The 14,615-nt window shown below is 40.1% G+C and overlaps 1 protein-coding gene across 1 annotated transcript in view; it reads right to left on the bottom strand.

Moving 5' to 3' along the window:
* Positions 1 to 11,378, bottom strand: part of tmprss3a (transmembrane serine protease 3a) — a 32,167-nt gene extending 20,789 nt beyond the window's left edge. The window contains exons 1-5 of the mRNA XM_057852144.1: positions 11,246 to 11,378; positions 11,010 to 11,056; positions 8,434 to 8,656; positions 6,136 to 6,249; positions 708 to 824 (exon numbers count right to left, since the gene is read on the bottom strand). Coding sequence (XP_057708127.1) covers positions 708 to 824; positions 6,136 to 6,249; positions 8,434 to 8,656; positions 11,010 to 11,056; positions 11,246 to 11,321 — 577 coding nt within the window. The 5' untranslated portion in view covers positions 11,322 to 11,378. The remainder of the gene's footprint in view (positions 1 to 707; positions 825 to 6,135; positions 6,250 to 8,433; positions 8,657 to 11,009; positions 11,057 to 11,245) is intronic.
* Between the last annotated feature and the right edge of the window lie 3,237 nt (positions 11,379 to 14,615).

Consider the following 14,615-nt stretch of genomic DNA (forward strand, 5'->3'; position numbering starts at 1 on the left):
GCAGCTAAATAAAGTCAGCAAACCACACGGACGTCTGACATCGTCATTTTGGAGCTTAGCTCGCTGTCTAGCTAGGAATTAGCTTTAACATCGTGGTGAGGACAGTTCAATGACGTATAATACATGATTTTGGATTGTTATTTTGAGATTTGGAGGGTATTTAGGCGTACTTAAAGGTTTAATTCAGATTTCATCGCCAGCGTAGGAACGGAACTCCTACGTATCCCGGGGACTACCCGTAATTGATATGGCAGGGGTCGGCAACCCGCGGCTCTTTGATCCATCCCTCTGATAAGGCTCCATTTAAAAAAAATAAATAAATAAAAGTATTTAATTTAAATGTATTTTATTTAATTTTATTTCGTCCATTTTCAAAATATAATTCTATAGCATCTAAGTTAATGTATTAAGGCTGTTTCACACTAGCAGCAGCCCATTGTGAGGGGCACACGGTGAGAGGTACTTCTTAGGGCTACGTATCACACATGACATGGTCGCATACAGCACATGCATGTTGTAAGGTTGAAATGTAATGAATCCTGCCCAGTAGATCTACAGCTACTGTATGTGGTCATGTGTTATTTGGTGCCCCTTTAAAAAGAATCCACTTTAGGTCCCACCACTTCCATGCCGCTATATTTTAACTCCTGTCACCCTGTCAGACATTAAAATTATCATCACTTTTCTCCACCTCCTTTGTGTCTCACCACAGCCAAGCTCGTCCTCTCCATTGTCACATTGCACCTCCCCGTCACATTGTGCTGAGCTTCTGATGCACTGGGAGGAAAAGCCACAGCGAAACCTACCAATACAGCTTAGACCCACTAGAATCAAACAAATGGGGTTCATGGGTGGGGGTGGTTTCAAACACACACAAAAGATGTAATTAATTAATGTGTAGGTTAATCTTAGATTTTCCTGTCTATTCAATACTTTCAAATATTTTCATATGGTGACATTTTTAAATAACTTTTTTTTTACTTCAGGAAAAAACACTTAAACAAGAAAAAAACGCTACGAGACAAGGACCTGTCATTTTCAAATCAATATGTCCAAGTGTTCATCGTCTTTTGTTCTAAAATCCTTTTTTTCCCATTTGTCCTCAAATTGTGTGATTGCAGTGATCGAATGTAATGAAGGAAAACGTACTTTGTTACTGTACTTAAGAACATTTTTGTGTATCTTTACTTTCCTTGAGTACAAATATGAAGCGGTGCTTTTTAATTCACGACATTTTAAAGCACTTATCTGTACTTTTTACTCCACTACTTTTCAAATTGTCGCCTGTGTTACACGTTACTTTGTTTGTTTGTTTTTCTCATTGTGAAGTGCTAGTTTCGTTTTCAAGCCTCCGGCGCAATCAATAACCTCCGCGCATCTAAATGTAGTTGAGCACTAGAGGCAGCGACACGAGTACAAGCAAGATTAGGCACGTGAACAGGATATTGATCAATTAAAAAAAACAATGAGATGAACGCACCTTCAGATGAGTGCTGCACACTCTTGTACAGTAGGTGCACCAACAGTATACACCTGATAGTTGCTTGCAATCCGCCATTGAGCTAAAATGTATTTAGCTTGTTAAGCTTCTGTTTACGGTGCAGTCAGTTTTATTGCTTGTTTTTTTTCTCCATTCTGCACAGTTTTAAATAAAATTGAGCAATCAATGAATTTTCTGGTTCTCTGGATTTGGCTCAGATCTCTGTGTGTTTATTTTTTATATATACAGTGCAGTAAATAAGTATTTAGTCAACCACCAGTTGTGCAAGTTCTCCTACTTGAAAAGATTAAAGACGCCTTTAATTGTCAACATGGGTAAACCTCAACCATGAGAGACAGAATGTGGAAAAAAAACAGAAATCACATTGTTTGATTTTTAAAGAATTTATTTGCAAATTAGAGTGGAAAATAAGTATTTGATCACCTACAAACAAGCAAGATTTCTGGCTGTCAAAGAGGTCTAACTTCTTCTAACGATGTCTAACGAGGCTCCACTCGTTACCTGCATTAATAGCACATGTTTTAACTCATTATCGGTATAAAAGACACCTGTCCACAACTCAATCAGTCACACTCCAAAGGTCACTCTGGCCAAGACCAAAGAGCTGTCGAAGGACACCAGAGACAAAATTGTAGACCTGCACCAGGCTGGGAAGACTGAATCTGCAATAGATAAAACGCTTGGTGTAAAGAAATCAACTGTGGAAGCAATTATTAAAAAAATGGAAGACATACATGACCACTGATAATCTCCCTTGAACTGGGGCTCCATGCAAGATTTCACCCCGTGGTGTCAAAATGATAACAAGATCGGTGAGCAAAAATCCCAGAACCACACGGAGGGACCTAGTGAATGACCTACAGAGAGCTGGGACCACAGTAACAAAGGCTACTATCAGTAACACAATGCGCCGCCAAGGACTCAAATCCTGCACTGCCAGACGTGTCCCCCTGCTGAAGCCAGTACACGTCCAGGCCTGTTTGCGGTTCGCTAGAGAGCATTTGGATGATCCAGAAAAGGACTGGGAGAATGTGTTATGGTCAGATGAAACCAAAATAGAACTTTTTGGTAGAAACACAGGTTCTCGTGTTTGGAGGAGAAAGAATACTGAATTGCATCCGAAGAACACCATACCCAATGTGAAGCATGGGGGTGGAAACATCATCCTTTGGGGCTGTTTTTCTGCAAAGGGACCAGGACGACTGATCTGTGCAAAGGAAAGAATAAATGAGGCCATTTATCGAGAGATTTTGAGTGAAAATCTCCTTTCATCAGCAAGGGCATTGAAGATGAGACGTGGCTGGGTCTTTCATCATAACAATGATCCCAAACACACAGTCAGGGCAACAAAGGAGTGGCTTCATAAGAAGCATTTCAAGGTCCTGGAGTGGCTTAGCCAGTCTCCAGATCTCAACCCCATAGAAAATCTGTGGAGGGAGTTGAAAATCCATGTTGCCCAATGACAGCCCCAAAACATCACTGCTCTAGAGAGCTGCATGGAGGAATGGGCCAAAATACCAGCAACAGTGTGTGAAAAGCTTGTGAAGAGTTACAGAAAACGTTTCGCCTCCGTTATTGCCACCATGATTTGCAAATAAATTCTTTAAAAAATCAAACAATGTGATTTTCTTTTTTTTTTTTTCCCACATTCTGTCTCTCATGGTTGAGGTTTACCCATGTTGACAATTACAGGTATCTCTAATATTTTCAAGTGGGAGAACTTTCACAATTAGTAGTTGACTAAATACTTATTTGCCCCACTGTATATATATATATATATATATATATATATATATATATATATATATATATTAAGGGTGTAACGGTACATGTATTTGTATTGAACCGTTTCAGTTCGGGGTCCTCGGTTCGGTACGGGGGCGTTAACGGGCGGTAATTAATTTTTTTGAATTAATCACGTTAAAATATTTGACGTGTTTAACGCAAGTGCGGAATGCCCGCTCATGCTTCCCATAATCCCACTGTTACGTCCCACGGACGGCTGCTAAGGGCGTAACATAAAACGAGACACGCACACAAGTTGCAAGTGGACAAATTTATTCACACAAGTCGAACTCGCAGTGAACAAAATATATAAAATGCGGAAGAAGCTGGCTTCAGCGTAAGCCCAGGCCAAAACAACAAAATGAAACTACACTTGAACCCCACCCGCTAAGTAAACCCTGATCGTAAAAAAGAAAAAACAATACCGTCACTAACAAGGCTTCTACACTAAACAAAACGGGTTGAACGAAAACAGCAGTTTACCTCTACTGCTGCGGTGCTCTTATTTACAGTGGTGAACAAAAACGATCCAATAACGAATGTACACAAAATACCTCACCGAAAAAGCGGGAGTGTAACAAAATACCGATCAAATGCACAGGTGAATGAATAGCGAGCAAGAAAAAGTCTGAGCCAAAGTTATTTTTATTTTGTTTTTCAAAATATCTACATTTCAGAATATTGTACTTTCTATTTTTGAGCAGAATTCTAGATTTGTATAGGCTAATGTTCCTACTGTTGAAAGCACAAAAGTGTGTAATAAACAACTAGCACATTTATATTTTGCATTTTGTTTTCTTACTGTACCGAAAATGAACCGAACCATGACCTCAAAACCGAGGTACGTACCAAACCGAGACTTTTGTGTACCGTTACACCCCTAATTTTATATAATATATATATACATATATATTACTATATTAAGGGTGTAACGGTACATGTATTTGTACTGAACCGTTTCAGTACGTGGTGCTCGGTTTGGAACGGAGGCGTACCGAATGAGTTTCTGACATAATGTAACCCTTACTTTTCGAGGCTGAGTCGATCGGGTTACAGTTTCTTTGTGTAGATTATATTTACTCCGTCTTCTCTACTATAATGAGGACCAACACGGTAGGACAGTATAACCCAGAAACGTCAACGGTGCGACAACGTGGCCGCCGCGAGAACGCAGTGAAACGCAGGCTTAAAGTCAATCAGCCAATGCACACCAGTCGCAGTGCGGCCGCGTGTTAGACGCGTCCCAGAAGCGGATCAACACGACGCACACGAAAAGAACGAAGAGTTTATTATTTGACGCGAGATGTGATCCTCCTGTGTCAATACTACTACCGGTAGCTAGGCTCGGCCAGACCAGAAGTCACTCGTGTAAAAATACGCTGGATCCGGTCGATTTTCAAACTAGTATGCAATCGTAACTCACTTTTTGAGTCCATCAGATCTCTTGAGTGGTAGATCAGGGCACAGTTGACTTGTCTTTGTTGATTTACTGCCGTCTTCTCTGCTATAATCATAACCAACACGGCCCCGTGTTCAATACAAAACCCTCCTACCACAACAAAACAAGTAGGAACTAATATTCACAGAGGAACTAAAGTTATACAACATAAAATATACAATATAAACGAATACTACGTCACATTTGTAAAATATACACACATAATAAAATAAATAATAGCCCATTTAAATAAAATGAATTGAAATGAGCCAAAACACCTGTAATTAAATAATAAGAATAATACACAGATCCTGCTTACACAATTAAATTTATGAATATCTGTGTGGCGCTTTCACTTGAGAAAATCCACCAATAAAGCTTTTAAAACCGTTCATAAGAAGAAAAAAAAAGATTCATTGAGGCATTTCATTTGTAAAATAAACACATTTTAAAATCTTTGTCATTGGGATTGCTTTTCTCTTTAGCACAGGACTTCTTTTTTCTTCTTTCTTTCAGAAAGAAAGCTCACCAATACGCGGGGTCTGAAAGGCAAATTGTTGTTGGATTATCTTTAAATACCCGCTACTTTTTGAGCAGAATTCTAGCTTTTTATAGGCTAATGTTCCTATTGTTGAAAGCACAAAGGTGTGTAATAAACAGCTAGCACATTTATATTTTGCACTTTCTTTTCTTACTGTACCGAAAACGAACCGAACCGTGACCTCAAAACCGAGGTACGTACCGAACCGAGATTTTTGTGTACCGTTACACCCCTAATTATATATATATATATATATATATATATATATATCATCGGGAGAAGATACTTTTACTTCTTACTTGCTTTATATAGGTATTTGTGGGTGGGTGGGTGTTTATCATATTGAAGTAACAATTGTAATTTATTTAATGCATTTGTTTTTTAAGTGTTTTTTATTGGTGCTTTTGAATAGTTATTGCAGCATTTTTCTTTTAATTTATGCACTTGTTCGTTGTCTTGTTTTATATAATAAATTACAAAGAGATCATGTGCTTTTTCAGTGTGAGTGTTTAAATATATATGGTGAAAATGGGGGTGGGGGGGGGGCAACAGATTAGTTGCCTAGGGCACCAAATTGGTCAGGAACGGCCCTGTTGCAGCTGTATCAAACAAGTAAATCATTTTAAAAAATCATACATTGGGATTTCTAGATTTTTCTTTTTAGATTATCTCTCTCACATGGACATGCATTTACGACGACAATTTCAGACCCCTTCATAGTTTCTAAGTGGGAGAACTTGCAAAATAGCAGGGTGGTTAAATACTTATTTCCTTAACTGTATTCTACCAAACACAAAAAAGGTTTTATATTTACCTTAAAACCATGATGGAAAATGAAGATTAAGAATTTATGTCAGGCAATTTGCTCACCTCCAAGGCCAATACCAAGAGCAAGAGCAAAAACCACTATGATACACGTGGCAATTATCAATCCCTTGCGATGGGCCAGTAGTGTTTTCTTCCAGCCTTTCACCAAATCATCCTCTGTTGAATAAAAAGTAAAGTAAAGAGTGTAGATTATATTAATAGATTAATAGATTAAACTCTTTTCTTTACTGTTTTGTTAGTGATCTAAATCAGGGGTCGGCACTTACACAACAAACACTTACACAGGTCATGAATTCACCAACTATGTAAAGTCACAGTGACGAACGGAAGGCGTACCCACAAGTCTTTACTTTAGAGTTCCTGCTTTACAGACATTAGCGCAGGGGTCAGAAACCCGCGGTTCCGGAGCCACATGCAGCTCTTTAAACCTTCTGATGCGGCTCAGTTTTACTTTAAATAAATGAATATTTGATTAAAAATTATTCTACTGCTTGCGAGATTTAACAAAGAAGTTTAAATTCGCTTTGATAGGCAGATCAAGTCAGGATCGCTGTTTTGTGTGTTAACAGAAGACTCACGCAAGCCATTAATTCACCAACTGTGTCAAGTCAAGGTTGTCTACTGTGAAGGTGTAACCACATGTCTTTGCGCCATTCACAGGCGCAAAGACTTTATGAAGTAACAAATGGGTAAAGGAGGATAAAAGCTTTTGTTATGTCAAATATGCACCACAGAATACAGTGGGGTACATAAGTATTTAGTCAACCACCAACTGTGCAAGTTCTCCTACTTGAAAAGATTAGAGAGGCCTGTAATTGTCAACATGGGTAAACCTCAACCACGAGAGACAGAATGTGGGGGGAAAAAAAACAGAAAAACACATTGTTTGATTTTTAATGAATTTATATCCAAATTAGAGTGGAAAATAAGTATTTGGTCACCTACAAACAAGCAAGATTTCTGGCTGTCAAAGAGGTCTAACTTCTTCTATCGAGGTCTAACGAGGCTCTACTCGTTACCTGTATTAATGACACCTGTTTAAAATCATTATCGGTATAAAAGACACCTGTCCACAATCTCAGTCAGTCACACTCCAAACGCCACTAGAAAATCTGTGGAGGGAGATGAAAGTCCAGAATGGAGGAATGGGTTAAAATACCAGCAACAGTGTGTGAAAAGCTTGTGAAGATTTACAGAAAACGTTTGGCCTCTGTTATTGCCAACAAAGGGTACATAACAAAGTATTAAGGTGAACTTTTGGTATCGATCAAATACCTATTTTCCACCATGATTTGCAAATAAATTCTTTAAAAATAAAACAATGTGATTTTCTGGGTTCTTTTTTCCACATTCTGTCTCTCATGGTTGAGGTTTGCTCCCACAGTTGATTTCTTTACACCAAGCGTTTTACCTATTACAGATTCAGTCTTCCCAGCCTGGTGCAGGTCTACAATTTTGTCTCTGGTGTCCTTCGACAGCTCTTTGGTCTTGGCCATAGTGGAGTTTGGAGTGTGACTAATTGAGGCTGTGGGCAGGTGTCTTTCATACCAATAATGAGTTAGAACAGGTGCCATTAATACAGGTAACGAGTGGAGCCTCATTAGAAGAAGTTAGACCGCTTTGACAGCCAGAAATCTAGCTTGTTTGTAGGTGACCAAATACTTATTTTCCACTCTAATTTGGAAATAAATTCTTTAAAAATCAAACAATGTGATTTTCTGTTTTTTTTTCCACATTCTGTCTCTCATGGTTGAGGTTTACCCATGTTGACAATTACAGGCCTCTCTAATCTTTTCAAGTAGGAGAACTTGCACAATTGGTGGTTGACTAAATACTTATTTGCCCCACTGTATATACCTCCCAGTTTTTGTTTGCTCCTTTTGCTCCATTGCCAATGTCATGTTGTTCCATATTCCTGCACCCGTCTTACCTTGTTTGCAGTAGTGAATTGAGTTTGTTATGATGTCTTTGATTTGCACCTTTGTACATTTGTATTGTTCTTTGGATGTCATTTTTGGGCATTTTGAAAATAAGCGTGAACATTTTTGAGTTCGCACCAGCTCCCGTGTTTCCTTTTGCTCCCTCATTCTTGACAAGCTGTCAATTATGCTGAGGCAAACAGCAAAAAAATGTAATGTGAATATGCAATGTTAATAGTTATAGAACAATGACAGCATTTAAACTTTCTTTCTGAATACCTTATCACAATATATTTTTTAAATTGTATAAAAAATGACGAAAATGGGGTCAAGGAGAGCACCACCTTGGTTTGCCAATCTAAACGCGCCAACCCTGAGATGTTCAAACACTGATTCACATTACCATTGATTTAGGACTTACCATGCATAAATGGCTGAACCTTGGTAACTGGCATGGTAGGACTTGATGCCGTTTGGGAGTCTATGGGATTTCTGAAGTGGTCAGAAAGTGAGTTATCTAAGCTACCCAGGGGGCTGACATTTATTGTGTTTGGCGTTTCAACTGTAGGTAGGTCTTCCTCTGTCACGGAAACCACTTCGATGCTGGGAGAGTTTTGAGGTTCCGATGGGTCAGCTCTAAATTCCTAAAATGAATTTTTAAAACATGTGAAATAACTATAATGACAGTCTTTATTCATGCTGCATATGAAGCACTGACCAATCATATGTCATACAAACATACAGAGTGTCATACAGAGTGACAGTTTTTATTTTTGCTGCAAGTAGTATCAGCTCGTTTGCTATGGTGTGGTGTTATTTTGCACTGAGCAACTTGGTATGCCACATTATCTGATGCTAACAGAGCACACTGGTTTACTGATGCAAGCATCTCATCAATGTGATTGGTTTCTAATGTCTTTAAGTGACGTCTCAATCAATTTGGCTTCCTGCTGTCTGCTGCAAACATTTTCCGACACAGTAAACAGACTGGCCTTTCCCCGTTTCCAGCTGTATTAAAAGTCAAAGCCAAGAGCCAAACGCTGCATACGCTTTGTCATATTTCCTTGTCTTAGCTCTTCATATCTGCATTGTTCTTTGCTGTGTGCTCTTTTTTGGTTAAAAAATACTCCACACACTCTGAAAATGAGAGCGCCACTGCCACTCATTCAGTGGATGTGCAATTACACTATATTCTAGTATATCAAAAAAGTGTGTTCCCCAATGCGCCACCCCCGGCATTATTCTGCGCCCCATAATTCGAAAAGTACTGGTATACACCTATTTGGATATCCCTTTGAAATGATTCTTTTTTTCATTTTATGCATCTTCCATTCACAAGGAAACTAGGTCTTGTGATTATATGAAGCAGTCTTACTCTAAGTTATAATGTTGTATATAATTAATATTGTGTACTGACAAATGGCAAAAAAAAAAAAAAAAAAAAAAAACTTTAACCATAAACACCCAATCTTTAAGCTACATTTTGGAGTTTTTTTTTAGCTTCTTAGGCTTCTATTTACAGTGCAGTCAATCTTATTGCTTGTTTTTTTCCATTCTGCACAGTTTTAAATAAAATTGAGCAATCAATACATTTTCTGTTACGTTATTTATATCGCGGAAAACACAGACAAGACTGAAAAAGCAGTTTCTGCTCTTGCTCTGCTCTTTAAAATAAAATATTTTATTTTAAGCCAAAAAAAAACTGTTGTGTTTGATAGAAAAATATGTCTATATGCTGCCATAGGAGATTCATGGCGCATTAAGACCCCAAACTATTTTTAATTTGTCCGTTTTACCCTGAAAACACCCGTTTACAGATGTCGCGCAACCGCTTTTGTTTCAACCTAGCCATAAAAAGAAGGTAAGTAATTATTTATTATACAAAATGTATGTATTTTTTAGCTTAGAATCATTAATTGATGTCTAATATTTAGTTTAAAAAAAAAAAAAACACTTTAAAAAATTATTCACTCGCATATTTTAAACTTTTAAACAAATTACGTCACAATGAAAAAATTTGGCGTCTGTAAAAAAGTCATGGATCTTTACCTCCTAAATATTGCTTAATTGTATTTTTTTTTCATTACTGTCGCATTTTCCCAGATATGTTAGATGATAAATAATCGATCCAAACAAAGAAGAATTGAAAAATAACGTTTAAAAGGGTAACTATATGAAAACAGAAAATCTCAACCACTCGTTGTTGTCTGCGATTTCTGCATCGCGACCCTTGTTATATCACCATATTTCACCCATGAAATCCCCCAAAAATCTGGCTGTGGCCATTCACAGCTGTGTCTTGACACTCGGTGATACATGCTACATGGAGTTTTTGGATCGAAACAAGGTAAGTACGCGATAATATCTCGTTAAAATCGTGCCGTCTTTAATTCTGCTCTCGCATGCTCTCGCCTCCAGTTAGGGTTTTGCTGTTTAAAAAAAATGTTTTTTTTTTAAATGCCCTCCTGTTCAAAATTTTTCTTCCCCCAGAAAATTTAGATTTTAAGCTTTCCAACGATGCATCACACATGCATATAACACAATTTTGAAATTTGGCCAAATTGGGGGTCTCAGAGCGGAACTTCAAGTCGCCTGAGTGTTTTCCGCCATATGTATCACATTTTTGCATCAGGAGAAAATACTTTTAATTTTTCCTTTGTAGTTTTACTTGAATACATTTTTTCTTAAATAATTGTAGTTTTACTTGAGTATTTTTTTGCCCCTGTATCTGTACTTTTTGTTTTACAAAAGTGAATAATTAATTCACTGGAGAACGAAAATTTGCAGGGTGGTGTACAATTTTTTCCCAAAAAAGTATTGATAGATTTTGTGATGAAATTAGTTTGTGTTCTAGGCTGTAAAGGGTTATTCCGTCATTGGCTAAAAAAAAGAATAAATGAATATATCTATAAGAATGATAAAATAACTGGGCCACCACTGTCAAAAAACTACATCGTCATAGCAACAGTACAATGAATTGAATGCGTACAAACTTACTGTTGATGGAGCTGGGGTTTCACTCACAGTGGTGTTGCTTGCAGGATCTTAAAAAAAAATAGAGAGAAAGTAATAAGTTAGACGGGAAGATATACCTATATATCATTTAGGCTAGGCAGCGAATATTACAGTAGAAAAGAAACAAAGCGATATAAACTATGAGGAATGTGAAAGGACAAAAACAGAAAAGTCAAAAACTAGTACTTTGGGTTAAATTCAATCATGTCCAAACTTACCTATCTCGGAAAAGCTCTTCATCGTTGTTACATAATCCAGTGGGAACTGTACCCTGACCCAGGCTATTTTTACCATGTATCTTTTTATTTTTCTTGTTCGATGATCTGCCTATCCTCCAATTGTACATGTATATCCGCACAGACACCTGAGCAGGTGCTCCGACCTGGAGCCAGGATCAAGTGAAGCTGCACCTGATCACTCTGGAGATAGAATTACATACTCACATGTCTCCTAAGTGTTCAGGTAAATAAGTATGAGGAAGAAATGTATAGAAAGTTATAAAGGACAACAGTGGAACACTAGTGACGCTATACTACAAACCAGGGAATACAAAACAGGGAACTGGGAATTAAAACAAGAAAACGAAAACTGTATGGACCAGAGATGTCCATTACTGTAGAAGTACATCTCCAAGAGGGTGTCATTCCATTTTATCCTCATTTGACCGTATCCCGATGAGTAGTAGATCATGTCACTTCCTGGGTGCATTTGACATATACTATAGGGAGAGCAATAAAGATATACTGTGTATACATACATATATATATATATATATATTAGGGCTGTCAAAATTATCGCGTTAACGGGCGTTAATTAATTTTTTAAATTAATCACGTTAAAATATTTAACGCAATTAACGCACTAGGCCCGCTCAGACAGATTTAAATGTCAGTACAGTGAAAGACCAACTTGTTAATTGTGTTTTATGGAGTTTTTCCGCCCTCTGCTGGCGCTTGGGTGTGACTTGCATATGTTATGTGGCGTAATGTCGCCCTCTGCTGGCGATTCAGTGCAGCTGATTATTTAGGTTTCGGCGCGCTTTTCTGACGTGATTATATGTCGACGCGAACTCACGCTAATAGACAGTGCTATTCAGACCAGCTAACGTCCGCATCCAGTATTCAGTGGCAGTTCTCATAGCCCCATCACACTGTTTGTGTCTAATACATGCATCGCTTGTGAGTTATATTCCTCCTTTGTTTATATTCATGAGCATTAGATAGTTATTGATGATGTGTATTTGAATTTGTTCACATATATGGTGAAATGCAGTTACATTGTTAGATGCTTGTGAGCTAATTGGCTAGTGCTACTGCTCAAATGGACACGTGTGTGTACATTTTATGTTATTTTGTGATTTATGCAAGTTATTGACACATTGCCTTGTTATTTTCAGTTTTACAAAAATACAAGAAACGTGCTCCTGTCAAAAAGAGATGACTTCAGTAAAGCCCATGCAACTTTGCCACACCGTCTGATTTCTTTTTGGAACTTATGTTCGCTATCCGTCAATTTGTGTGCTCACACACATTGAGGACAGGGCTACTAGTTTATTTTTTGATTGAAAATTTTACAAATTTTATTAAAACGAAAACATTAAGAGGCGTTTTAATATAACATTTCTATAACTTGTACTAATATTCATCTTTTAAGAACTACAAGTCTTCCTATCCATGGATCGCTTTAACAGAATGTTAATAATGTTAATGCCATCTTGTTGATTTATTGTTATAATAAACAAATACAGTCCTTATGTACCGTATGTTGAATGTATATATCCATCTTATCTTATCTTTCCATTCCAACAATAATTTACAGAAAAATATGGCATATTTTAATCGTTTGACAGCCCTAATGTTAGGTTTTGTGTTGGGTTTTTCCTAGTGTGACTTGTCTCTGTGATTACCCATTGATTTCACCTGTGTGTGTTCTCCCAGTGTATCCTGCACTCTGCATCCACCTGTGTTACCCAGCTGTTCCTCGTCTCATTACCCCTTGTCTGCGTGTGTATATAAAGACCCAGTTTCTTGTCACCCCTTGTTGCGTCATTGTCAATGTAAATGTCAATGTCAACGTCTATGTATTGTCAAGGTCAATCGCCACGTTCATGTCAGCATTTTTCCACAGTTCCTCATGTTCCTCGTCCTGCTTCGAAAGTAAGTTTATTAGTTAACCTGACTTTTGTTTGTTAAGAGTTTTTTGACCACCACAGCCTTTGTTTTGTACTTTGTGCCTTTTGTTAGTTATCATTAAAGCCTTTTTGAGTTCTCTGCCACCTGCCTTGCATCTTTGTTTTCCCTGCAATTGGGTCCACACAACCTGCCTGCCCACGCACTCCCTGACAGAATGACGCAACCACATATGGACCCAGCGGGAAACCTCTGACCCCCCAGCCTTGCTCCTCACCTGTTTTTGGATTCGGATTTCTCTGAATGTGAAGAAGGCCCTGACTTAATTAACCTTCTTTCCGACAGCGATCCTGACCCAGATTTTGAGTTCATGCCCTTTTTTTTTTTCACCCTCTCGGATTTTTTCAGGCCTCCCTCATTCCATGCCACACAGTCTGTCCATGAACAGTTTCAAAAAGCCCCGGCGTGCTCGTCCACGCCGACGTCGTGGGCTCGTCTTGACGGCTCGGCTTCCCGAGGCTACTGTACCGGCTCCACACAGTCAAGTTCCCACGCCGGCTCCACGCAGTCAAGTTCCTCCCGCGCCGGCTCCACGCAGTCAAGTTCCTCCCGCGCCGGCTCCACGCAGTCAAGTTCCTCCCGCGCCGGCTCCACGCAGTCAAGTTCCTCCCGCGCCGGCTCCACGCAGTCAAGTTCCTCCCGCGCCGGCTCCCCGCAGTCAAGTTCCTCCCGCGCCGGCTCCCCGCAGTCAAGTTCCTCCCGCGCCGGCTCCCCGCAGTCAAGTTCCTCCCGCGCCGGCTCCCCGCAGTCAAGTGCCTCCCGCGCCGGCTCCCCGCAGTCAAGTGCCTCCCGCGCCGGCTCCCCGCAGTCAAGTGCCTCCCGCGCCGGCTCCCCGCAGTCAAGTGCCTCCCGCGCCGGCTCCCCGCAGTCAAGTGCCTCCCGCGCCGGCTCCCCGCAGTCAAGTGCCCGCGCCGACTCCACGCAGTCAAGTGCCCGCGCCGACTGCACCAACAGACTCCTGCGACCAAGCTGCTGTCCCGCCAACAGATTCCTGCGACCAAGCTGCTGTCCCGCCAGCAGATTCCTGCGACCAAGCTGCTGTCCCGCCAGCAGACGACCAAGCTGCTGTCCCGCCAGCAGACGACCAAGCTGCTGTCCCGCCAGCAGACGACCACGCTGCTGTCCCGCCAGCAGACGACCACGCTGCTGTCCCGCCAGCAGACGACCACGCTGCTGTCCCGCCAGCAGACGACCACGCTGCTGTCCCGCCAGCAGACGACCACGCTGCTGTCCCGCCAGCAGATTCCTGCGACCACGCTGCTGTCCCGCCAGCAGATTCCTGCGACCACGCTGCTGTCCCGCCAGCAGATTCCTGCGACCACGCTGCTGTCCCGCCAGCAGACGACCACGCTGCTGTCCCGCCAGCAGACGACACCGCTGCTGTCCCGCCAGCAGACGA

Source organism: Corythoichthys intestinalis, chromosome 12, assembly GCF_030265065.1.
Source record: "Corythoichthys intestinalis isolate RoL2023-P3 chromosome 12, ASM3026506v1, whole genome shotgun sequence".
Classification (NCBI taxonomy): Eukaryota; Metazoa; Chordata; class Actinopteri; order Syngnathiformes; family Syngnathidae; genus Corythoichthys; species Corythoichthys intestinalis.